This window comes from Hesperophylax consimilis, chromosome 11 (assembly GCF_061612785.1).
Source record: "Hesperophylax consimilis isolate HC1 chromosome 11, BYU_Hcon_1.0, whole genome shotgun sequence".
Taxonomy (NCBI): Eukaryota; Metazoa; Arthropoda; class Insecta; order Trichoptera; family Limnephilidae; genus Hesperophylax; species Hesperophylax consimilis.
The window spans coordinates 4,628,539-4,656,072 of record NC_142846.1 but is presented as its reverse complement, the minus strand read 5'-3'; the positions used below and the strand labels follow the sequence as shown (position 1 = coordinate 4,656,072).

The following is a 27,534-nucleotide window of genomic DNA, read 5'->3' as shown; positions in this document are numbered from 1 at the left end:
TAATCAACATAACTCAAACTAGAAGTTCAATCCACTTTATATTCCCGTCCTTTGCCTCTTAATCCTAATCCTGTTTCCTCCTCCTCCCCCCCTTTATTTTCATATTTTGTTACTAAAAAAGAAATTAATTTAAGAAAACACCTCTATGACATTGTACATCTTACCACTAACAGTAACTATTCATCAGTGGAAAGTTAGTGAGGCATAATTAATTATATTTTTATTGTATTGTTGTATAATTACAGACTTTCTATCAACTTTTCGTAAAATATATAACTTAATAGATAAAGGCATTTATAACAAACCAGGCAATACGTATGTTCTACCTAATAATGTTGATCCGGTTGTGTATAAAATGTTTACTTTGCATATTTTTTTATTCAATGTAAACTTATATTTACAAGACAAAGTTTGTATGCAAAGCACAAAGGATAACAAATTATTTTAAGCCTTAGTTATAGCCTGAAACACAAATTTAAAATGAAAAAAAAAAATCGGCAGACGATAATTGAACTCGCACCCTTCTGAATGTCGGTAAGGTGCACTTATTGCAGAATAATAATTATTCCTTATATTATCTATTATCTTTAAAGTTTATTTTTAGCATAATTAACATTTTTTGATCTGTAATCCATATTTTAATTTTGTTTGCGAAATGTTTTTTGCTTCCCTTATTTTTTATGTCGATTTTAAAATTGTTGAATGCTTTTATTGCCTGGTATTTGTGGTGTATAACTAAATTTGCCTTTTTATGTATATTTGGTACTATTTATATCTAGTACATTAAACATGTTGAATATGTGGTCAATTTTAAGTTTTATCTTCAATATAGCTTTCTATTTAATTTCCATATTTGAGATTGTTGCTACTCTCCAAGCAATTAAACCGTAATCTATAATGGATTAACAAACTTCATAATATATTGTTTCCATTTGTTTTAGTTTCAATATGTTTCTTATGTTCAGGAAACTTACATGCATTCTTGCAACGACTTAAAGTTCTCCATGTCATAAAATGACTGGTTTGACGAACTATGAGGTGTCTGAATCCTTAATCTTCTATGTAAATGTTCGATTGTTCAAAATCTTAAAACTCCGAACGTTCTTCACCGATTGCTTTCAAATGTAGACACAAAGTTGCATTCGAATACGCGCGTATTTTTATATAGCTGTCACCGGTGACAGGTAGAAACATGTATTTGTTTAAAAACAGCGCCATCTGTTGGAAGTAAAGGCAAAACGCCTTATTCTTTCTCTATCGACACAGACAGACTGAGGCTCAATGCGTTGCGGGGTACAGCTAGTATAAAATAAATTGGCAACTATTATTGCGGCATCTTTTGAATCATTCCTCTTTTTCAGATATCAAACGTGGCCTTTTAAGAGCCGCAACCGTCCATTATATAAAAGGATCGTAAATCCATTTGCAGAGCCTTTGTTTAGCAAAAATTAGAAGCCGTTATTCCTTTGTGTTTGAAATTGGGTGGACTATCGGCTCACGTTTTATAGCCCAAAAAAAGAAAAGAAAAAAGGATTGAGAGACTATTGGATTATGATTGCGCGGCTAAAGCCACCGTGATTCCAAGTAATAGTATGGTGCTGTCATAAATAAATCATACAAAACACATAATAATATAATATTTAGGTTACATTATGAAATCACACAGGCTTAAATTTCACGTAGGTACTAGAATTGAACTATGGTAATTATCACGCATGGAAGAAATTTTACTATGTTATTACACGTCCTCCGTGGTCGGGGGGAAAGGATCTCGACTAGTAAACAGGAGGTTGCGGTTTTAAATCCCGGCATGCGCAAGTAAATTTTACTTGATTAAGTTGAGTTATTTCACAAATTCAATATTTCCGACACGTCCCAGAGTGGAAGATTCTCTCAGTACCGCCTCGGTGTAGGACCACTATTCAAAATTGAAACGTTGCTTCAAATGGCTTAGCCAGGTACTTCATCACCGTCCTCTTCCCATCTATTTCCCTTCCCAATTACCTTAAGCCTATCTCATAACGTACCCCAATTGTGGATGCCATAGTTTCACTGGCTCCAGACGGTTGGGAGCAGTTGGTACTCTTTTGCAGTTTTACTCCTATAATCTTATACAAAATTTTCCAATAAGAGGTGTTATTTTGATATTCAATCGTAAAAGATCAATGGTTTCGTTGCTTGTGTGGCACGTAGCGCCGTCTTGTTGAAATTAAACGTTGTCCAGATCAATACCATCCAATTCCGGCCATTAAAAATCATTAATCATCTCCTCTCTATAGCGCAATCCATCCACCGTAACTGTTGCTTCAGCCTCATTTTTGAAAAAGTAAGGTCCAATGATTACGCCGGACCATAAACCGCACCAAACAGTAACACGTTGAGAATAGAGAGGCTTTTCAACAATAACTCTTGGGTTTTCCGAGCACCAGATGCGACAATTTTGCTTTTTGACGAAGCCACTGAGGTGGAAATGGGCCTCATCACTCAAGATGATTTGCATTTGATTCACTCAAGTGAATTTTAATAATTTCATTGCATTGTTGAAGCGTGTATCGTTCCATTTTCATTAATGGCGTAGTTTCTACTTGTCAAATGTCAAAAAAATGACAGCTTCCAAAGTAACATCTACCGAAATAGTGGGCTATTCAAAATAACACCTCTTATTGGAAAATCCTGTATATATATTCAAATATCTATTTTTTATAGGTTTATAATTTTTACTGCTGAATTATGTGCTAAAGTTTGGTTAACATACAAAGCATGCTCGTAAAGACTTAACGAATATTTTACATATCGTACAACTCGGTCATTTGGTCACCTCACCATAAAATTCACATGAAAAATGTCGAAAGAATTTTAAGTTATACATTACCTTAGAACAAATAAACTACACCTTTTGTTAAGATATCTAAAAATAAGTACACTTGTGGATCGAAAAAAGGAAAGCCAACTATGTTTAATTTTATTTATTTTTAATTCGGAGCCCTACTGTTGAGAACGAGTCTACTTACTCGTATTATTAGAGTACCTACTCGACACACTTTACATGAGAACCGAAATCGATGTCACCGTTCATAAACAAATTATAAAGCAAACACGCAATTTTCTCACCCGCATAGTTCAGCTTATGAATGTACAAATGATATTGACATTTTTTTACGTCAAAACATTATTTTTGAAATTTTCGGATAAATATTTTTTTATATATATATTTCTATGATTTTAGTTTTTTTTAGTTACTATGTAATCAATGCTTGTGAATAACCCTTGTGTAAATAGTTGAATCCATTTTACGTACCCGATGTTTATGCACCATCGGACATGTAAAAGAGTATAAATAAAGATCATTAAAATAAATCACGTGCTCAGCAACGATAGAAAATACAGCCTTTCATTCTTCATAAAATATATTGTTGTCGTTTGTGTTGAGCAGAGAAAATGTAATTCCTACTTCAGCGGTGAATCAAGCCATGCTTTTTCTGCTTTGATTTATGTTGTCTGCACAAACTGCGCCAGGCATTATCTGCTCAAGCGTAAATAATATAAATAAATAAAAACATGACATACAACATATTGTCCTAGCTAAAAATGCAGAGAAAACGGTTTTTCCTGGACGACAAAAGTTTACAGAATATTTTAAACTATCTGACGTGTACCCGACGTTATTGGGGACTATCTTTATCCTTATTAGATAGACATATACCGTTGTTTACTTTCCTATTGATCTTCCTATGATGTACAATTCTGTGTTACATTATTTTGATGTATCTCATATGTTTAGCCAGCATTACTAATGTAAGCGCCCCAAAATATTTGTTTTAACAACTTGATTAAAATCATTGACTTTTCTCTACTTTTTTATAAATAAAACGTGCTTTTTTTATAAACAGAAACCTTACGGAAGAAATTTTCTATATGAAATTGAAAATCCTATCAAAATCCGTTGCAAAGCTTAGAAGAACTAAGCGCACAAACAGACAGAAGCGGATAGCGACTTTATTTTATGCTGTTTAGAGAGTAGAGATAAACACCGGCGCAATATTTCAGAACAAAGTATTTACCACTGTATCTGAAGTATCTGAAGGATAAACCGATAGAAGTGTGTTATGGACATATACGCGTGCCCGAAGTAAACTTTTCACTAATTTTTCTAAATAGTTCAAACTTTTCTCTACTTCTGCTGAAATTGTTCAAACTTTTAAATACTTCTGCTGGAACTGTTCAATATTTTATATACTTCTGCTGAAATTGTTCAAACTTTTATATACTTTTGCTGAAATTTTTCAAACTTTTTAAAATTCTTCCTTGAACAGGAAATTTGTCATTTTTTAAAATAAACTCTCTTATTGATTTGTTTAACAACCGGTATAAATATGAATATAATCAAAAGAAAATACTAGAAATATATTGGTTTTTTTTTAAAATAATTATTAAGTGCGGCATTTGATCGTAAAATCATGAAATATAATAAAAGAAAGCATAAAATTAATACAAGCTCTAGAAGTGTACAAAAGTAGGAGATACAAATAATTGAAAAGATATGTTAATATAGCCGTCTTGTACCTATCTTCCGTGCAGTTAAATAAATTCGCCACATTTGCGTATCTATTACTAACTTAATTTAATCTAGGTACAAGCATAGAGCTATAGGCGCTACTGCGAACTAATATCTCGACGAAACTTGTTACACCATTAGAACGCGATAAGCGGTTCGCGTAGTCTGGATTCGGTAGTTTTAGTAAGAGCGTTGGGAGAGTTGGAGGTCAGTTGGAGGTAAAAAAGTGGAACCTATTTTTTCGCATCATGTCTCATCTAAATATTATTTACTTATAAAATCCTTTACATGTATACAATGTTTAAGATAAGCTGATGAGGAGTACAATAATTAGTGTATATTACATAGCAATAGGCCGAATACGGACAATAGAAGCAAGTGCAATACTAGTTATCTTTGATAATTGTTGTACATTCAAGTAATAGTTGTTCAGTAAATAAATAGTAGCGGAACAATATTAAATAACATTGTTTATTTTAATAAAATTAATATGAAATGTTTATTGTTAAGCATGTTAGTATTTAACAAACCTTTATAATGTTAAATTGATCATTACACAGAACATAGCTTAACATTAGTGTAGTAAAGTAAATTTGCAATCAAAAAACATTTACTATGCCCGATCGGGTGTTTTATGGAAGATATAAAAACTATAAAGTGTGCATGCAAGCAAAAAAAAAAAAGTGGGTGTGTCAAGCCTACGCAAGACAGAAGTGAAACTTCTAGTATTCCTCTCTCTCTATTTTCATTTCATCAAAAATTAAATGAATTAATTAAATGAACTACAACTATAAATGTAAATGTAAACGCAACACAAAACGCGAACACAACTTATCACAGCGGGAGCACGCTGCTAACTGATTCACTGGCCGTGGTGGGCGTGGCCGCGCAAGTGCGCTACCGGCCGACCTGCTAAACCGAACTCGTATCTCGCTCGTAACTCAAAGCAAAACGTTCGTGAGCGGCTCCCCCACCTCAACAAGCGCATATGGTGAGAGAGGGACAGTGAACGGTGAGCGGTGGTGGGGGTACCCGCATTTTCGTGTCGATCCTGACTCGGTTTTACTCCGTCCCCGAAAATCCATTACGCGCCTAAAGAAGTTTCACTTCAAAAATTTGTGGATCAATTACAAATATTCTAATATATTGTTTTTAGTTTGGTCACTGAGTGGTGGCGGTGAACATTGATTGAACTCTACCTACTTACCTACCTATTGCCTAGTCTGTGTAGCCCCTGAGTAGGCGAATTTTCTAAATAATTATTAGCAGAGTTTGAAACTTAACAGAGAACAGTCTATCTTGTCTTACGCGTGGGTACATGCAAAGTAATAAGGTTCATTAAATCCAGGGAGTCTAATCTGCCATTTGCTATTTTGAAAAGACAAACTAAAGTCATTGTGAATATAAATAATTATAAGCAATAATTAGTCGCCTAAAATATCAATACAAATTGAAAATATCTCCCGAGTTAAAATAAATGCCGCCAACGGGAATCGAACCCGTGCCTTCTGAAGTCCGGTCAGGTGCTATGAACCGCTTATTTCCAACCCGCCATATAATTCAATATGTAGTAGTACCTCAATCAACAATTACCGCTTATTATTTTTTTTTTCACCTGTAAACAACCAACTTTATTTTGGTAGGAAAGGCTTTGTTAGTGCTAAATTTCCCACTAGATGGCGTCGAGACATATTATATCTACATTTGTTGCTGAAATATTTTGACTTGTCAAATATTATTATTTTTTTAATGATAAACTTGTTAATTATTTGTTATCCTTTAAGTTATGCATAAAACCTTGTCTTATGAACATAAGTTTATCATTAAATTTTTTTTATTTAATCGGTCAAGTTTAGTAAGTCCGTTAAAAGAGTGATTAAATACATTATCGTAGTGATTAAATACAAGCGAGTAATTGAAATGCTCCGTTCTGATATTGTTACGTTTAAACAGAATTCATTGGCCTGCTTAGAGAAAATGAGAGAGGTCTAAAAGAGAGAGGTCTTATTTAAACTTGACAAATCCATATTTAAGCTAGCTAAATCCTTATTTAAACTTGCTAAATCCTTATTTAAACTGGCGAAATCAAACAAATCCATAAAACAAAATATTATTAATTGATCATTGGCTTCGTCCACGTCATGCCGCATAACAAGATATCCCCAAATAGTAAATATATAATTAAATTCAGCCGTCAAAAAGGGCAAAATAAACTGTATGAAATCAATTGTTACAGTAATAGCATATTCAGGCCTTCTCATTAAAATGATTAGCCCTTTTGAAGGCGTCACTCAGATTGTATAATGATATTACTATTATTTCCGTTTGAAATACCCCAGCTGTGTTAATAACAAAAATTATTCCGTTCGCCAAGCAATTACTTTCGCATTTATAAAAAAGCAAAACGAATATTATCGATCACAAATCATTTCATACATTTTTTGACCTTTTGCTGCAAACGTACCTGTTGAGCTATTTTGAAAAAACTAATACTTTGCCCTTTCCAGAATGCTGGTCGTGAGCACTAAGGGAAAAGAAAACTCTAATAATCAATTTCATTATTTGCGAATAGATGGGCAAACAATAATTAATTTTATTTACGTCAAATAATAATAATACGTAGGTATATTTGGTACATGTTTGTCAACCAGGTACCTACTTATAATGGTCACATTTCTGTAGCGGACAGAAAAAATTAATTTTTCATGCAACGCTGCCGCGTATAAACATCAAGCCAAACAACAAAGATGGGGTAATAAAAAAAACTGTTTCAAGTCAATTGATATTGCACACCAAACGGAAATGATAACTCCACAACCGTGTCCCACAAATTACATGATGGTGGATACAACAATTATTCGTGGTCACAAAAAATAATTATTATCTACTATTAGGTACCACATTTCGATTTAGTTGTTGAGGTATGGAATCATTGTTATTTAAATTACCAAGTTATTATTATCATTATTAACTACCAGCACGCTATTTCGTATTTTTATATTTTTAAGTATCAATTCCTTCCTTATCGACAGCTTTATTGTTACCAGTGCCATCTATGAGTAACCTTTTAAACCTAATAATTTTATGCTGTTATTTTCTAATGATTACCTGTAAACTACGAGTCTGAAATAATTACAGAATTTAACATATTTAATTTGCATAATACTGATTACATAATGATATTGTGATACGCTGATATCAGCAAGTTTTTGTAAACAATGATTACTAAGTGGTATCTCATGATGTTTTTGTTCCATGATCACCACTTCACGACCTTAAATAACCTCTAAATAAAAATCAGTATCGGCTCTAGTATTACGTTCGTGATAAAATGATTGAAAGTCAAATTAGAATACTGACTAATAAAATATATATTAGAATATACTAAAATGATTTTTTAATTAAATTTATAAATAAATAGTATATTTATAATATACAGTATGTCCAAGAGTGATGGAGGTATGAATCCATCCCTCCAACTGCGGTGCAAGGCGATGATTCGAGGGAGTCCGGCTGAAGAGGTCAAAATCTTACTCCTCTTGATCCGGCACGCAGTAAATGGAAAGAAGTATCCGCCGCAAAACCTGACGAACCTCATCCCGTGAACCCGACTACCCCTTCCAAGTCACCAAACAAAGCGATCCACATGGGGTTAAACTCTTAGCCACTTGGTCCTAAACTTTCAAAATCCGTTTTACCAACGCAATTTCATTACTAAGAAATGTTATTTTCAGAAGAAACTGAAATTCTCACCCCTCGGAATAAGGGCGATTTTTAAATCAAAAATGCTTTCGTAAACGTTAAATTCATAATCTACGAATATTTTTCGATCTATTCTTGTTCAATATTACTTCTATTTGATTTTCATTTGCTGAATTTGCTGAAAATCAAAAACTTTATTCATTTTGATAACTCACGCTCTGTTGAAATGATTTAACTTAGATCTAGACTTTCACTTGATTCAAAATCGTTATTTCATTTTGAAACTTTACTTTCTTCACGAATAAATACGAGGATTTCAGACAAAACCTTTTCTGCTTTAATTGCAATTTTTTTCGAATATTTTTCTCACATGAATAAATTTAAAGCAGGTGTTTTTTTATAAAACGTTCCGAATTTGAATCGTGTTTGGAGAATATTTTTATTTGTATTAAGAACATGAGTCGAGAATTTTAGAAGCAAAGTACAAAAAAGATTCCACTGACGTTTTTATGTTTTGCACTGACTCTAGAAAAAAAGAGTTGAGTATTACGTCACCTCAGTGAAACATAGTTCTAACTGATTTTTTTTTTCAAAAATGACCTGTAAATGTGAAACTATTTATTTTGCTCATTTTTTTTGTTTCTGAGAGTTAATTCGTCACTTTAGTTGGATAGGGTTCTAACTTCGTCTTACCATGTTTTAAGGTGTCAAAGCTTGCGAAGACGATTTCCCATAAACTATCATTTTCTAATTTTGAGGTTCAGTCTTGGGTACAGTATTTTGGCTTAACATATTTTAAAGGAAAATATTTTATTAGAACGTGGCCCAATATTGAAATGGCATTAAGGAAATGTAGTTAAAAATATAAACAGTTAATTATTATGCCATAGGTGGTGGTATATGGTTCTATCAGCACGATTAGATTTATTCTAAAATGGTAATAATTAAAATAATTCTCTTAAAATACATTAAACTAAAATTCTTTACACAATTTTCATCTTCAAATCAGAAATCGGTAAGTAGAATATTTGAAATCGTTTTTGCAAACTTTGACATTTCATATTTAAGAACAAGGTAAAGTGATGTTAGAACCCTGTCCAACTGAGGTGAGGATTAGGTAATATTTTAGTTTGAATAAACTGAAATATGATAAAAGTAACTTGCATGTTTTAATTTTCACAAAAATAAAAATGAGAAGTTCGTTATTTTGCCGGTCCCATCCGTGTTCTTTATGTTGACTTTCATAAGCTTCTGTACTGCACGTTTCACGTAATTTTAAGTTTCGTTAAGTGCGCACAAAATATACATTAACCTTATCACTTTGAAACTTTCTACGTGAAGTCGCAATATTGTATGCAAATCAGCTTGTGGTTTTATGGTGGACTTTGTCACAACTATTGGGATAGCTGTGGCGTACAGTTATAATTTATTCTTACATACCCCTGGGCTTTTCGATCGATAAATGGATACTGTGTGGCCATCGCTACACATTGTGGGAACACATATCGTGTACACTGCACAGGTTTTCTTAACAGACTGGCCATGTGTTAATAAAATTTTGCAAATGTCATTGATGTAGGTAATTCACACTGTCAGACAGGGACAAGTATTGGAGTAATAGGTTAGGTAGGGGAATGCATGAAACTATGTTAGAGTGAGATGCATACAGTTGCGATGTGCTGTGAGAGGATGATCATATAGGTGAATAGACAAAATTACATGATTTTAATCAATTTAAAAAATTTTCCAGTATTATTTAATATTCCATGTATTAAATTATGTCCCATTGTAAACAATAATATCAAAGGGATAAATATTTTTTCATTGTGTAACTTGTTGTGAACAACAATAATATTACAGGCATTTTCCACGGAACTTATTATTAAAATCACAAACTAGCAGTTGCGTTGTATTCATTTCAACAGGATAAAAAATTACCTTACACGCTTATTGAAAAAGCGTGTGCACTACGCAGTAATACGCATTTGAAAAATAAGTTTATTAAAATAATGAAATATTACTATTTTTAGAAAATACGGTAGGTGGGACTAGGAGCTACTTAACAACTCGGGCCTGTGGTATATTCTGTCAGAAGGACAGAGTACTTCTGCTTTGCATTAAAATAATTAATTCGCATTGGAATAATTCATTGAAATGACTAACCAAATGGTGACAAAATATGCTTTCAAATTTTATTATTAAAAATAAACACATCACTTTTGAAATATAAAAAACTCTTTTTCGTTTAAACAGTGATTTCAAATTACGGTAATGAAAAAAAAAATATTGTAAATATATATTATAAACATTATCAAAAAGTATAGTAGCATATTGACAGCCTATCAGCACTTAGCTAAAAACACGTTAAAAGTAGCGGCTTTTGAAAAAAAGGTAAACTTGTAAAATTTCATTTCTTTTGGAATGAAACTGTAGATTTGTTTAAAAAACAAACCCACGCTGGGACACTCTAGAACTTGCTGAAACCCCCGGCAGAGTTTTACAATATCTTATGAAGACAAGTGGCCTTTCGTTTTGAAGGTCAAGTGTGCAAAATTTCATTAAACACCGTGGATTCGATTTTTATACAAATCTACATTACCATTTGGGTGGCGGGTTTTAGTACCACCGTCCCGGGAACCATTTATTGGATAACCAACACCTTGGCCATAGGTCACCCGAAGTGTTCGCTACGTTTGGCGACTTAGCAGGGGTGCCCGAGTCCATTGGTGAGGTGTATTCAGGTCTTGGCGCGATTTCTTCAATTGGACTTTCTCGACCCATCGTCTTTTCAGTCTGATTCATGTCAGTCACTGGAAACAACTTAACCCTAGATTTTTACCCATCTCTCATACATTTTCTTTCCCAGAACTTAGTCTCTTTCATTTCCTTAAAAAAAAACCACGCAGCATCCCCAAAGATGACATTGGCCCCGAGAGAAATTATTTTCCTCAGGGTTCCTGTGTAGAGTTAATACAAAAAATTAAAAATTAAAAAAAATTCCGAGAGTGATGAAATTTTGCACACTTGACCTTCAATTCAAGAGAAAGGTCACTGTTTAGATCTGTTTTGATGAAAAAACGCCGGATAAATCAGTTAACTTTATGAAAATAGATAGAAGATATCGACTGTGTTTAGGAAAAAGGCGGGAACCATAATTTTCATGAAAATATTATGTAGAGATTTCCACGGTAAGTAAGAAGTAAGATTATTTTCCTTTTATTAAATCCGTGGGTAGTAAATCTAATAGGGTAAGTAACCTCACCCTCATAATAAAAAAACATTAATCTATATCTATATGTTGTTTTGGAATGAACCCAGCTTGGGTTCGGCTCACAGTGGAGAATAAAAATAACAGTATTTTCCCGCTTAAAGACCAATTCTGAACGTGGTCGCTTATCGTTTGAGGAAATCACAACAATAACATAGTATTTTGTTGCCCTACCTACCAAAGCGTATTTTTGGATAAAGGGAAAGAAGAAAGGAGATATAATCGAATGTTGTATCTGTTTATTTTATTCGACTACATCATAAAATAATCGGTTGAAAAATTATTGAGATTAGATCATATTTGGGTTATTGTGCGCATGTTGCTTTAGCCAACGTTTTGGACAAGGTTACAGAGTCCATCATCGGGCAGATGCATTGCGAGGTTTAATCCTCTTAATATGGTTTTCTGCGTTCTGTTTTAATGAAGCCGTCGAAAATGGAATATCGATATTCTTAAAATCAACGATAATATTAATGAAAACGTATAAAATTGTTGTCAACAACAATTTGTATCGGGTAGAAAAATTAGTTGGAAGTTATTTAAATTATTCTTTTTTCTGGAGCATTTTGTACGTAAAAATTTTAAAATATTTTATTTTTATGCTTTTTTTTTCCTGCTACAGGTTGAGTGACGTAATTTATGAAAAAAGAACATAAGTTTAATTACATTGAAATAAACTCATCAAAACAAGTAAAAAATTTCATTTTGTATGTCTTTTTTCTTAGATATTCGTAAATAATCAACCCGTAAAGTTTCGCGGTATAAGCGGAAACACAATTGGGCCTTGGGTTGTGTCGCCTTCGTTTTCACCAACCACCATTCAGAATCTGTACGTTGCTTAAAATGGCTTTAGACGTGTTTGTTGACCACATCTGAACAGCCAAGTACTTCCCCACCTTCCTCTACCCCATCTTCTTCTCCTCTCCACTTCCTTCAGACTCACACCGCAGACTCCCGGCAGTTGGAAACTATTTACGTTTTTAAAAAAATTGCCACTAATCAAACACATGGTGTAAATAGTTTTTTTTCACCTTCTTTCGAAGCCTATAAATTTTATTTCCTTCAATTTCCTGTCAATAGCTGTTCATCAAATAACGAAGAAAATATGTTTTATAGTTAAAATTTAAAAAAGAAAAGGTATTTAATTGAAAAAAATTGTTTTCTAAAGATTCAATCGCTGCATAGCAATTCCGTTTTCCAATTTAAATACTCCATTGTTAACACAAAATGAAAAAGCCGCCACTGAAGAAATAACCTCTAGAAGTGTGATCTATACGTTAGGTATCTAATGTTGCTAGTTTATATAAGACCTTTCGAATCCAAGACCCATAAAAGAAGAAATGTAACTAATTTGAATAACTTAATTCCATATTTCATATTTTTTGATCAATTGACGTTCCAAGTTGCTGAATTTTTGGCAGCTTGGCTAATTTCATAATGAAGAAATTCGAAATAAATATATTAAAATATTTTAGTTCATCAACTCAAAAAAAATAAAGTAAATAGACAAAGCTAAATACACTAAAGTTTAATAATACTACCAACTTGGACAAAGAAGCTCTGAATTTTCAGCTGTAAAGTTATACAAAAATCTTCCATCCAAAAAATTTATTCAATTAACAGCCACTTTATGGACGAGTTATTTAAGAAAATCATAACAATTCAGTTTTGTGAAACAACTGCCCAATAATGATATAATAACAGAACTTATTCAGTGGGAGAGGAATTGTTCTGTAATTTTATTTAGAAGTAGGTACATGTTGCGTTTTTTGCGCAGTAATTTTACTCAGTCAAGCGGGAAAAATTAAAATAATATATTTGATTTGATTTTTTTCTATTTATTATGCTTGAGATGTGTTTTTATAATGAATGTAAAGATGTGTATGATGGTAAAAAAATATGATTTGATCATGATATGACATTTCGCCGAAAAGGCTGCATGGCTATAAAGGAACAGTTATTATTATTCCGTTTCTTTAATATATTTATTACAAATCTATTCAAATGATGAATTAAAAGCGGGACTTTGTGATGGTTTGAACACTTTCATAATATAAACGAGACAAACGTACTCCAAAAAAAAATTTGTTTAGATTAACAACATAAAATACGACAGGCAGGCCCTTCAAACAGAGTTATGAGTTCTTTATCGTGGGATTGTAGACCTTGCAGCATGTTTGAAAATACGGACAGTCTGGGTTTAAACTTGAATATGGAGAGCTCCGAGAAATCGATTAAAATCGGTGGTGATTGAAAAGGTGTGTGGAATTGCTCTTAGTTGGTGAATTCAGATGGTGTTAAAAATTATTGTTAAATATTAAATTAAAGTGAAATATTATTGAACCGGTGAAGTGAAAATGATTGGACTCAGTGAGGATACGATTAAGTGTTGTGCGATCGCGATTATATTATAAAGTGTGTTAATTTAAACGTGATTTCGTAAACAGTTCAAACTAAATTGCTTATCTTAAAAACATAGAAATAATAATAATAATAATAATTGTGTCTTAAAACAAAGTAAACGTCTTTAGCAGCAGGAAGTGTTTACCATATCGGTTAATCGAGCTAGGGAGGAATTGATAATTGGCGAGATGGCGTCCTATCCACAGAGTCCGTAAAACAAAGAATCAAACAAATCATTAAATAAGAGGTTATGTAACTCTGGTATAAATCATAAGAGTGCGGGTTCGAATCCTGACAGAGGTTTTAGGGAGGTACAATTTTATTTACAGAATTATTTAATTACTCTTCTATAGACGTAGGGAGGAGACCATAAAACTGAGCAAATTGCTAGGACTTTGCTAAAAGGAGGAAGGAATGCCGAGAGAGAAGTTAAACTAAACTGATTTAGCTATGTAGGGTGGAACCAAGTAAGCTTCATACTGGGATTGGGAGATGGCTGACAGGGTGAGTTTTTTTTAATATTATTTATTAAATTCCAGAAGATCCTTTAAAGGACAGATGCAACCGTGGAACAGGAAAAAGGTTTATAATACCTGACATGCGGCCGGGGCAAGAGGCGCAGAGTACAGTCAGTCGAAAGGGAGGGAGTTTTGCTAGCGTATGACAGCCCGAATAAAAAGCGATCGGATGCAACCAAACAGAACAAAACTGAATACTTATCATCTGTTATTTGACTTTCTAATTTACAAATTGGGATACACAAGAACAAATCTAGAGCCAAAAGGGGAGATGGTAATCTCCGAAATAAAACTACCAACCGAACAACTTTTTTCAACAGGTCCCTTTTCGTGAGGTAGGCAGCCTCATAAAATTAAATGCCAAAATCAAACCAATTATCCGTTTATACCTACCTGAGAGGATAGTTATTCAATAGAAGATATCCATACCTAATACACGAGAGAACTAGTAACCTCATAAAATAATTACTGGAACTAAATATTAAAATACAGACAGTCCTCATCCTAAATTTGACATTTCGAGTAAACCTTACATATATCTCACATGATAATTGGCTTAATGGGTAAGCACACAACTTATCCATAGAAGCAGACATAATGTCGACAAGATCGTCGTGTGTTATCTGTTTTATTGACCTAGAAAGGGATGTAAGTTCCCGACGACGTGAAATTTACAGCGTTTTCTGGAGGTGGCATGTAACTTGAGACCTTACGTGTCACATTTTCGCGACTAGATTCATGACAAGGGATGTCATGATTTTCCCCTTCTACATTCAGTAAATTAGTTTTTTCTGGAGGTTTAATGAGGTTGGGGCATTTTTGAAATTGGTATGAAGACCTGGTTTTCTTTATTCTGGCGTGAAGGTTGCCAATTTGGAACAAGGGGAGACCCGGCCTTTTCGGATATCCAGACACGTAGAGATCAATTGCTTTGTTCTAATTATCATCCATCAGATTTGTTTGGTAAGCGGAGGAGCCAACTTAGCTTGAACAAATTCATTTCCGTTTCTCCTTCCCCTCCAAAATATACATATGGATGGCGCCGACAACTAACACCATAAATTTATCGTATTTATATCACATGTATATAAAATCTAACACTTTATCATACCCACATATCACCCTACGAGAGGTAGAATCACGTAGCTAGTTGGGGAGCAGGCGAGACAGAAAATAAGGTTTATGGAATGGCTTTAAAACACAGTGGTAATGGATTCAACTCACTCTATCTCAAAAGAACCGAGGGATACCACATACATAGATAATTAGGTTTCTATACCGAGAAACAAAAAAACAACACAACGTTCGGTGAGACCTTTTTATACTGAACCGTCACGTGAAATAATTACGTTCAAGGTCGTAAAACACGTAGACAAACTAGGGTGCATACATTCGAATGGGTGTGTAATCAAGAGAGAGAAGTAAAGGCTTTTACAGACAGCAGGGGGGATATTCTTACCCCGGATATATACAAAATCAAAGCCTTATGGAAAAGTTACCTATGGAACTTAAAGAAAATTCATCGCAGAAAGAAAAGTTTGAAAAATGCAGATCATTACAACTTCAACGAATGATTGACAGATTTCCTAATAAACTGTCAGTAAAACACGAATGTATTATGGCGATGTATACGTGTCCATAAAATAATACAGAATAAATGCTGCTGTCTAAACACGTTTTCCGATATATTATGAATGTACTAACAGTTTATTATGAAATGGCCTGCTGTCACCTTTTTAACATTGATTTTAACAAGTAAATTTTGAAAAAAATCAGATCACAATGGCCAAGTGGTAAGAGGCATTGTCCCAGTTATACAAAGATCCTGGGTACGATTTCCAATTGCGACCATAATTTTTTTTTTTTAATTTCTCAGTATTGTTTTGTTCAATGTTTCGTTTAGATTTCTTAGTATAAACTTTTTCTTCTATTGTTTTATATTTTTTTTTATTTACAGCTCATAGTCCGCAATTTTATATTAAAAGCATCAAGTGAGCAGCATTTCGGAGCAAAGTTAAAAATATATTTATGTTTATAAATTTTTGTGATAAAGACAACCATATTTATAGTAGTGGAAAGTGGATGACAAACTAACACATTTTATCAGCACTTCGCGCGAGTGGAATGTTTGCTTGAAAAATTAAAATTCAGATAACCTCAAATGGAAGGTCCCGGAGTTAAAATCCAACAACAAAACTGTTTTTATATTGTGTGAATTCGTCTTAAAAACATTTAAGATTGTCATAACCCAGTTCCAAAAAAAAGTGATTTCGTATTAAAAATGTATGAACATAAATAAAAGTTTACTCTTAACAATATATTCTTACAATATTCCCTAACTGTATATCGCGTATTTGAAATAGAAGGTTGATAGTAAGGTCCCGAAAATAGGAGAAATGAAAATGCCAAAACTTTGGCGTTGGTTCGTTTGCTGCAGTAAATGTATCGTAGAGGTAAATTGCTACTGTTTCAATTTTTCAATAAAAACAGTTTTACTTACAAAACACACCATCATTATGAGCAAATTATATGTAAGCTACAAAGCTCATATACAACATCACATTTCATAATAGAACGACATAATAATTATGTTTATTAATGTACATTTATAAACATAATAATTATGTTTATTAATGTACATTTATAAACATAATAATTATGTTTATTAATGTACATTTATTTTAATCATTCTTAGAAAGTATCTATCTGGGGTTATCTCAAACTCTTAATTAAAACTTAGTCTCCAACAAAACATCATGAACTTTATTGTAACAATGCCTCTGATATCATAATTAGCAACCGGTAAGAGTAATCTTTCTTTTTTTCAAAGTACATTTTATTTTTTTACCATCTGACGTGTACCCGGCGTTGATCGGGGTTGTGAATGACTTGGAGTATTTTTTTGCAGATTTGAATTCTATGATAAACTTCAACTTTTTTCTACTTTCTTCAAATATAATATGCATGTATTATATATAAACCATTCGGAATAAATTCTCTAAATGATAGTAAAAACCCTATCAAAATACGTTGCGTAGTTTAGAAGGACTAAGCGCACAACAGACAGACGCGGATGGTGACTTAATTGTACACTACTTATATTCTATTCTAAAACTGCTAAAAATATATTATATTAACTACGAACTAATATGTTTATTTCACAACATTGAGACATAACCCACGAAAAAACTGAAAGCCTTTTGGCTTCCTTAATATTTAAAGGGAGTTCATTGACCATTTTTAAACCTTTATAATAAATATTGTTTTGTGTTGCCGATAAATTGGTTTGACCTTGGGGTTACCACCTTATTTAATCTCTTATTATTCTCGACAACTAATGTCATCTATGGCTAACCTAATATATCAATCTAGTGCCACAAAAAATCCATAATTATCTAACAGGAATGTTAATTTTTTTAGGTTTATTGTTGTACGTTTGTACATAATAGATGCATTTATATTCTAGAAAACGTTTTTAAGTGCAACGATGCGGAAATAAAATTCCCCGACCTCACCTTGCTACGATTTCGCATGTAAATCACGTTCGCCTGCAATAAATTTAATACCGGTGGAGGCATTGACTAAACACAATACATCAATGGATGAACAAAACATTACTTTTTATTACAAATGCTCTGAAGCTAAATATATTGAAAGATAAGGGCTGATTCGAAAGTTGCTACGATAGATGAAATCAAAATCCCTGTTGTGGCGATCACCTCAGTACAGGGGTATGTAAATAACCTCAACATCGCTTTGGTAAAGGACCACCATTCAGAATTGAAAAAATACAGTGTGTGGCAAACCTACGCACGACGAAAGTGAAACTTTTAGTATTCTTCTCTCTCTCTTTTCATTTCATATTATTATTATTCAGAATGCTGTACATTATAGTTTTAAAAAGCATAAATTTATTTATAGGCGTGTTGTTAAAAAATGAACGTTTAACTAGATTCATAATATTGACATATTTATAAGTAGCATGTGATAAAAAAAATAATTAAAAGTTATAAAAATATGGGATTCGAACCCGGGTCCTGCATAACGAGTGTCGAACGCTCTGCCTCTAGACCGCGAGGAGAGGTATCTGGTGCGACGAGAACCGCGTATACAACGTGTACTCCTCAATTGACTTGTCCCGCGCTTATTTTTATAACGGAGTTTGTATATGATATTATATTACGATACAAAATTCGCTTCCTTCAATCGATCGTTTCAAACAGAATTAGAAGGTTCGATCGCAAAAATTCTAAAAATAAATTACTCAATAAAAATATATAAATGTGCATTTTTGACAACAATCATGTAGATATCTTCTTATATGTATGCCTGACAAAGTCGCAGCACGAGAGCATTTTATCACTTTTCCTCGTATTAAAAAAATCACAAAAAGAAAAAAAAAAGTTAAAGCGGGGATCGAACCTCGGTTTTTCACGACGAGAGTCGGGCGCTTTGCCTCTAGACCGTGAAGCTGAGTTTGGAGAGTGACCTAAACTAGGTATATAATATTAACTAGGCTCCTATAGCGAAATGATCACGGTTTTTCGTGACGGTCATGAGTCGGTTTTAATCCGGTCCTCGAAAATGCATAACGCGCGTAAAGAAGTTTCACTTCAAAAAGTTGCTTCAAATGGCTTTAGCCACGTTTGGGTTGTGGTTTAGATCGGAATAGCTAGGTACGTCCCTATCTTCCTCTTGCCGCTCTTCAGCCTTACAGCGTACCCCGATTGGGGATGCCCTAGTCTCACTGGATCCAGACGGTTGGGAGCAGTTGGGACTCTTGTGCGGTAAGTATTCAAATTAAAAAATTCATTCAGGTATGCTTTTTCCGAAAACTGATCATTTTTTGTTAAATTATTTTCATCTGCCAGCAATGCAAAGTACGTCAGATGATTAAACAATAACGTTGAAAATACTGATTTTGGTTGTGTCTGTCTAGATAAACTCTGGTTCAATAAACTCAGGAACTGTAAAGGTCATCTTCAAAATAGTATTTAAACTGAAAATTCTATTAATAGTATTATGAAAAAGTGAAATTATAATATCCCGTGATTTTTTACATTTAAATTTAAATCAAATTCATTCTTCCTTAATTCCTCGCAAATAACGAGACTGAAGGCATTACTGCATTATGTGCTTTACTAATAAATAGTTTAAGGGTATGAAGTTCAATTAGGGCGTAAGATTTATAATATTTTGAAATCTTCATTGATATTTATTATCAGTCTATACTCATCTCCACTGTATTTAGATTTGGTCTCTTTATATATTGTTCCTATCATATATATACTTACTTATAGCATAATGATTTTATTTTTCTTATAATTAGTGTAACTCTCTCACCAAGCACAAGAACCAGTTTCTTCATTGGTGAAATTGCGAACATAAATATATTTTGTAATGTAAATATATTCTTTATGTACTCATATTATATCCTGTACCCACTTCATATATATATTAAATAAAAAATAAAAAAAGATAAAATGAAATGAAATTAAATGCTTGACCCATAATAACAACGTTATGTATGGGCAAGTTGTAATGATCTCGCCTTTTCACCATTTTCTTTTACTTGTTTAAAACAATATAAAAGTTTCTTCTCTCTTGGCTATGACCGATATTTAATTTTTTCTCTAAGGCTTTGCATATGTGTTCGCAGGGATGGAAAATTCCTCCCCTACAACACATAAGCCTCCATGTATATATTTTGGGAGGGGAAGGACCTCCCTGCCGTCTTTTCTTTATTACACACCCCTTCAAGATTGTACATCCTAGTTTGTCTACGTGACGTACGACCTTGAACGTACTCATTTCACGTGACGGTTCAGTATAAAAAGGCTTCACCGAACGTTGTGTTGGGTTTTTGTTTCTCGGTTTAGAAACCTAGTTATTTATGTATGTGTGGTATCCCTTGGTTCTTTTGAGATAGAGTGAGTTGAATCCATTACCGCTGTGTTTTAAAACCATTTCATAAACCTTATCTTCTAAGTCGCCTGCTCCCCCCCCCCCCTAGCTACTCGATTCCACCTATCGTAGGGTAATGTGAATATAATAAAGTGTTAGATTTTATATATGTGATATACATACGATAAGTTAATGGTGTTAGTTGTCGGCGCCATCCATGTATATATTTTGGGAGGGGAAGGAGAGGAAAGGAAATGAATTTTTTTCAAGCTAAGATTGACTCCTCCGCTTACCAAACAAAACTGATGGATGATAATTCGAACAAGGCAATCGATATCTGCGTGTCTGGATATCACAACCGGCCGGGTCTCCCCTTGTTCCAAATCGGCAACCTTCACGCCAGAATAAAGAAAACCAGGTCTCCTCACCAATTTCAGAATTGCCCCAATCTCAAACACCTCCAGGATAAACTACTTTACTGAGTGTAGAAGGGGAAAACCATAACATCCCTTTATCACGAATCTAGTCGCGAAAATGTGACACGCAAGGTCCTAAGTTACGTGCCACCTCCAGAAAACGTTGTAACTCCCACGCCGTCGGGGATTTACATCCCTTTCTAGGTCAATACATAGGTAACACACGACGATCTTGTCGACATTTTGCCTGCTTATTAACGATAGGTTGTGTGCCTACCCATTCAGCCAATTATCATGTGAGATATATGTAAGGTCTACTCGAAATGCCAAATTTAGGATGAGGACTGTCTGTATTTTAAAATTCGGTTCCAGTATTTATTTTATGAGGTTACTAGCATCCTCGTGTATTAGGTATGGGTAACTTCTAATGAATACCTATCCTCTCAGGTAAGGTATAAACGGATAATTGGTTTGATTTTTTGCATTTAATTTAAAGAGGCTGCCTACCTCTCGAAAGATACCTGTTGAGAAAAGTTGTTCGGTTGGTAGTTTTATTTCGGAGATTACCATCTCCCTCTTTTGACTTTAGATTTGTTTTTGTGCATCCCAACTCGTAACTTAGAAAGTCAAACAATAGATGAAAAGTATTAAATTAGAAAGTCAAATAACAGAAGAAAAGTTTTCATTTTGTTCCGTCTGGTTGCATCCGATCGCTTTCAATTTGGGACGGCATACGCTAGCAAAACTTCCCCCTTTGACTGACTGTACCTGCGTCTTGTCCTATAAATGAAAAGGTCGTTGACTCGTCTCTCGCTCACAGCTGATTGACAATGCGTCTAGCATATCCCTTCTTATGGGAAGATTATTTGGGTTGCAGGCGTTGCAAACTCGGTTCCTGTACCTCGGTTGTATCCTATTATTAAAAGGGTCCTCTGAAATTTAATAAATAATATAAAAAAACTCACCCTGTTAGTCACCTCCAAATCCTCGTGTGAAACTTACCTGGTTACACTATATAGCTAAATCACTTTAATTTTCGACCTCCTCCCTACGCTTATAAAAGGGTAATTAAATATTCCTGTAAATAAAATTGTACCTCCCTAATCTGTTAGGATTCGAACCCACAGTTAATAATCTATTTGATTCTCTGGTTTTCGGTCTCCGTGGATAGAATGCCATCTCGCCAAATCAATAACTTAGCCCGATTAAACACTTCCTGCCTTTAAGTACATTCACTCCTTTTTAAAAACGCAATCATTTTTTTTATTATTTTCATGTTTTTAAGACAAGCAATCTAGTTCGAACTGTATACGAAATCACGTTTAAATCAACACAACTTTATAACACAATCGCGATTGCACAACACCTGGCGCCCCTGAGGTGGGTTTTTACAAAACGGCGCTCTACAAATTATCCGATTGTTCCTTATTGTCATTATTATTAATTGTTTTCTCACTGAGTCCAACCAATTTCACTTCACACAAAAACCGGTTCAATAATATTTCACTTTAGTTCAAAATTCCACAATACTATTAACACCATCTGAATCCACTAATTCACTGCAATTTCACACAACACTTCTCATTTGTATCGATTTCATGGAGCTGTCAACGCACTCAAGTTCCAAACCTGACTGCCCGTCCCTGCGCCCTGTCCCGTGTGAATGTGTTTACTCCAGGCCTGTCTGTCAGTAAATCTCCCGTCGTTGTCTAAACAAAATTTTTTTTGAGCACGTTCGTTTCGTTTATTTTATGTGAGTGTCCAAAACATCACAGATATTATATCCTGTACCCACTTCATATATATATTAAATAAAAAATAAAAAAAGATAAAATGAAATGAAATTAAATGCTTGACCCATAATAACAACGTTATGTATGGGCAAGTGCAGGCAGGTTCACTAACCTGTGCCTATATATTAACTTTCTTCAGGCTTGGTAAATATTTTTCCACTGGCATCCAAGTTTTATCCCTTTTGTGTAACTAAATCACATACCAATACCTACGTGGAATGGTTATCCGCTGGTCAAATATTTTCGATAACACCTCGGTTGACATTGTATTATAAGCCAAACAAATTTACACTGACTAAATACGATAGTACGTGTATTTTGTTTATGTGCATCTAATAATAAATGTGGTTTATTAATCCCATGAAGCTCTGATCGCCGACTGCAAATATTGTATGTGAATCAGTTTGTAGTAGTATTGTCGACTGTAATCAATATTTCACATAACTATTGGGGTAGCTGAGGTTAACAGTTAGAATTGGAAAAGGATTCTAACTTGCCCTTTGTCTTTTCGATCGATAACATTGCCTCGAGGGACGCTGCCAGTTCTCTCTTCAAAAGCTTCTTTAAGGCGAAGCTTAGTGCCAAATCACTATTTTGAATAATCTTTATATGGAATTGGTGTACATTATGAATACCAAAAAATATGCCTTAGATAAATTGAATAATAGAATACAAATAAATAAATAAATTACGCAACAAAACATATAAATGTAAACAACTAAAAAAACTACTTTTTCAATAGAAATGTATGAACGCATAAATGAAACAGCTTTAAAAAATATAGTATTATATCTAAGATTATCTGCGACAGTTTCACTTGATTAACTTTTTTGCTTTCTTATAAAATTATTTACTAAATAAATAAAAATCAGTTTTGTGCTTGAAATCGAACGTTTCTAGACTCAAATATTGAAGACAATATTAGTGATTCTTAAACGCAAATCTGAAACAGAAAAATCAGAAAAGGAAACGGTCACATCTGGGACTCGAACCCAGGACCCTTGTCTTTCCGGGACAATGCTCTACCAACTGCGCTAATGGGACCCTATCCTCATCGGTCACTTTTAACTGTATCATACTTCGAATAAGAACTACCAACGTTGTCTTCATTTTTTCACCGCACATTTTTATTGGCAACTATCTTTATGTATGATCGCAAGATTCAACCCGAACTAAATGCAATCCTAGACAGCGTCTTATAGATAAAGATAGTTGCCAATAAAAATGTGCGGTGAAAAAATGAAGACAACGTTGGTAGTTCTTATTCGAAGTATGATACAGTTAAAAGTGACCGATGAGGATAGGGTCCCATTAGCGCAGTTGGTAGAGCATTGTCCCGGAAAGACAAGGGTCCTGGGTTCGAGTCCCAGATGTGACCGTTTCCTTTTCTGATTTTTCTGTTTCAGATTTGCGTTTAAGAATCACTAATATTGTCTTCAAATATTAATATTATTTAAATATTATAATTTGAGGTTTTACTCAATAAGTTATTCCGAAAAATAATAATGTTTCTAGACTCAGTTTGTCAAGCGATTTGAATGCCTATTACCTTCAATATAAGGTATACTAAGAGTATACACATTTTTGGCATGTAGCTTCCTCTTGATAGACACGAGTGTGTAATAAATTGTTGCAATTTCACTCATGTAGGTATGTAGGTACTCCACACTATCAGACAGGGACACGTAATTGGGTGGAGTAGTGTAGTTTAGGTTAAATGGAGATGCATATAGTTGCATCCACGGATCGATTATTTTTTTTAAATTAGCGCTCTTCCAAAGAAATAACGTAAAACTAAAAATAAAACTCGTTTTTTTAATACAGTGAGCATTCTAAAAATAATTTACTTTCTTTAAAATCTGTATCTATTTGAATATCAATATTTTACTTTATGTAAATATGTAGTTATAAAAAGTTGTTATTTTTACGCGTGACATTCAGTGGTTTTGAAAATACTGAAAATTGATAATGCTTATAAATTAATAACAATGAACCAATCAATACCTTCCTACAAAAATGATTGACGAACATACTAAACGAATATTTGATAGCATTTTTGTTATCTGAACAACAGTTTTATGATGATTAGCATAATTACTGTTTACCGTTGATCAAAAACTCGTTTCCATATGCGGCAAACTCGTTTAGTCTTTGAATCAACACTGACTGAAGGCTTTGTGTTAAACTGGGTGTAGACGAACTATAATATCCAGTCTACTGAATATTGTTACCATCGTTGTACATAAAATAAAGGCTTCAAAATATGTGATTGCGATTTTTTTTTTCAATTTCGAATAACAAGCTTTGTTTACCAAGGATTGGTGAACTTCAAAGTAAAATTAATTTCACCAAATCGTGAACAATATTATTGGATTATTTCCAAAAGAGAAAGTTATTTTAGGTTAATCAAATTTAATTTTAGGAAACCATACTAATTCAATGTAATCACAAAGGGAGTAATAAATGGTTAAAATATGTTAAATTTCATTACTTCTGTTCTGTTTCTTGGAATACTACTCCATTGATATATTCATAAAATAAAACAATTTATTCAAAATATAAAAATAAAGCCATACTTTTAGTACTCAAATAATTACTTTTTCAATGAAATTTATGTAAAACAGTATTTGTCCGAGCTAATTTTTTGTGAACAGCACTTGTTTTGCATTCTCTTATATTTGTAAACGATTTCTGGTATACTATGCTGCGTGTAAACACGACACGCGCGCCGCTTTGTTTCTTTCCCATAGTTGGCGTCTCGCCTCGCGGAAATTTTGTCCTGTTTATACGGACCCTAATAATATGAAGGAATTCATGTAAGTATTACAAAAAAATTACAAGATGACGCTTTGGATACGCAATCAATAAAGTGCTTTAGTAACAATACCGAAAATTAAACCAATAGTAATCAGTGGTGGTGTCAAAAAGCAAATAAATTAAAAAGTTGATTTATATCAATAAAAAATTAAGTTAAAAAATATTTGAGTTCTTGTGACAATGTGTTTTATGTGATAAATATCAACAATTGCTGATATTTGGGTGATATGTTTACAACTTGAAAAGCTACAAAATGACCATGGTGGATAATATATTATAGCACTGCTATGTATGGATCACCTTACTTAAATGGCTGCGAAACCTGGATTCCACAAAAGGAAGCCATCGACAAATCTGAACAACAACAACAACAAAGACATAAAAAATGAATTCCTTCACAATCAATCCCAAGTTTATAACCAAATGTCTACGGTAGCAAATCCATCATTGAATCATCAACATCCATTACAAGACGTTTAATTGCCTCAATGATAATATATATAAATAAGTGAAAAAGTTTTTAATTTGTTTCAATATATCATTAAAATTGAATTCCACCACGAAATTTAAGTATCAAAAATAGAAATATTAAATTGCTTTCATTAGGCAACTGCAAAAGGGTGACCAGGACCAATATTCGAGTATTATGTTAAAAAAAATTGTTAATGAATATAAATATTACAAAGAAGAAGAAAAAAACAAATAAAGTGAGGCTGAAGAATTTTCTAGATGTCATTCGCGTTGCTGGTCATCCAAAGTCAGTTTGAGGACAGCTCGTTAAGAACAATGAGGATAATGACGCTACAGTGTATTCAACAAAACGAATAAATTGACTTCTTATTGAAAATGTATAACTTTTCACAATAACGATTTAATTGCAATCGCCAACGTATTCCGAGAATCATGATTCACACTGCAAAACTACCGGTGCGAAACAAAAAATCCAAACAAAGAGTTGTTTGAGAAATAATTATATTATGTTCTAAACAAAATTCCTTTGTGATATTAACTGTCGTAACAATAGTAATAGTAAGTATCAAGAGGTTGTCAACAAAGCACTCTTTTCAGGGTGAAATGCCTAAAACCAAAAAAAAAAAAAAAAAAAAGAGGTTGTTAAGTCAAGGTTTCGAGATCGATTTTCAGTGACGTGTCTGTTATTCATCAAGTCTTTTTTTGTTTGATTTTACTATTCATATTATTTGTTTGAATAGCAGAATCCTATTGCTTAAAACTTCGATTCGCGAATGATGCAAATGTAATGCATATGAAAACAATTGTGATGAAATATGTTACGAGTATTTTATTAGTCAATAAAAACAGGAGACTAACCCAAAGCTACGAAGAAAAACCCTTTCATCTTGATGGCACCTTCAGCACTGTTAGTCTGGTCGCTGCGACAAATGAGTTATTCTGTCAATTGAGTTATTCCGTCAATTGAGTTTTGCTATTGGCAGTTAGTTGCTGCTGGCAAAACGAGCACTTTTATTGGCACTGGCTCACTGCTGTATACTGTGCGATCGCGCAGCCCGAATCACTTTATATAGTCGCCTCGGTAATCTGCATACAAAGCGCCAATCACAACATCACGGTATCGCAGCCTCCGGCTGGAGCAATAACAGAGCATACTCAATACCAGCTCAAACTGCGATCATGCTCAATACACATGATGAATTATTTCTGTAAGTGTGTTGTTTGGCTCTTGCGAACAGCAGCGGACTTGGCCATAGGCACTTTGAAGGCAGTCCGAGGGCGTACAAATAAAACTCGATACCTGCAAAAAGCGTATAATAATGATGTCCTAATAAATCCATATTTCAGTAAATAATTGATAAAAATTCTTTTGTCTTACAGAAAAAAATATTTAAACCACAAATACAATGAAAAAATCTTACCATGCCCATTTTTGCCCACATGTTTTTAAGTAATGAAAAAATCCTGTTACCTTATCATTTTTGTTCCTAGACGAAAAAGATTTTTTGAAATTATTTATTAACCAAGACAAATACATCTTTTTGGTGTAAATCACCTCACTAGGCCCAGCCTGTTCCGAGGTGGCAGAAATTTAATCCAATTTTAATAAGTGAAGAGAAATAAGACCCACTTAAATAGAAAAGATAACTTGAAATAATTATAATTTAAATTGCAGCATAATGAATGG

General features: G+C 33.4%; 1 protein-coding gene across 1 annotated transcript in view; it reads right to left on the bottom strand.

The window, feature by feature from the left end:
• The window catches only part of LOC149419675 (protein pegasus-like), a 40,099-nt gene extending 13,186 nt beyond the window's left edge, over positions 1-26,913 (bottom strand). The window contains exon 1 of the mRNA XM_089636980.1: positions 26,706-26,913. Within this exon, the coding sequence (XP_089493106.1) occupies positions 26,706-26,733 (28 nt within the window). The 5' untranslated portion in view covers positions 26,734-26,913. The remainder of the gene's footprint in view (positions 1-26,705) is intronic.
• Positions 26,914-27,534: the final 621 nt, after the last annotated feature.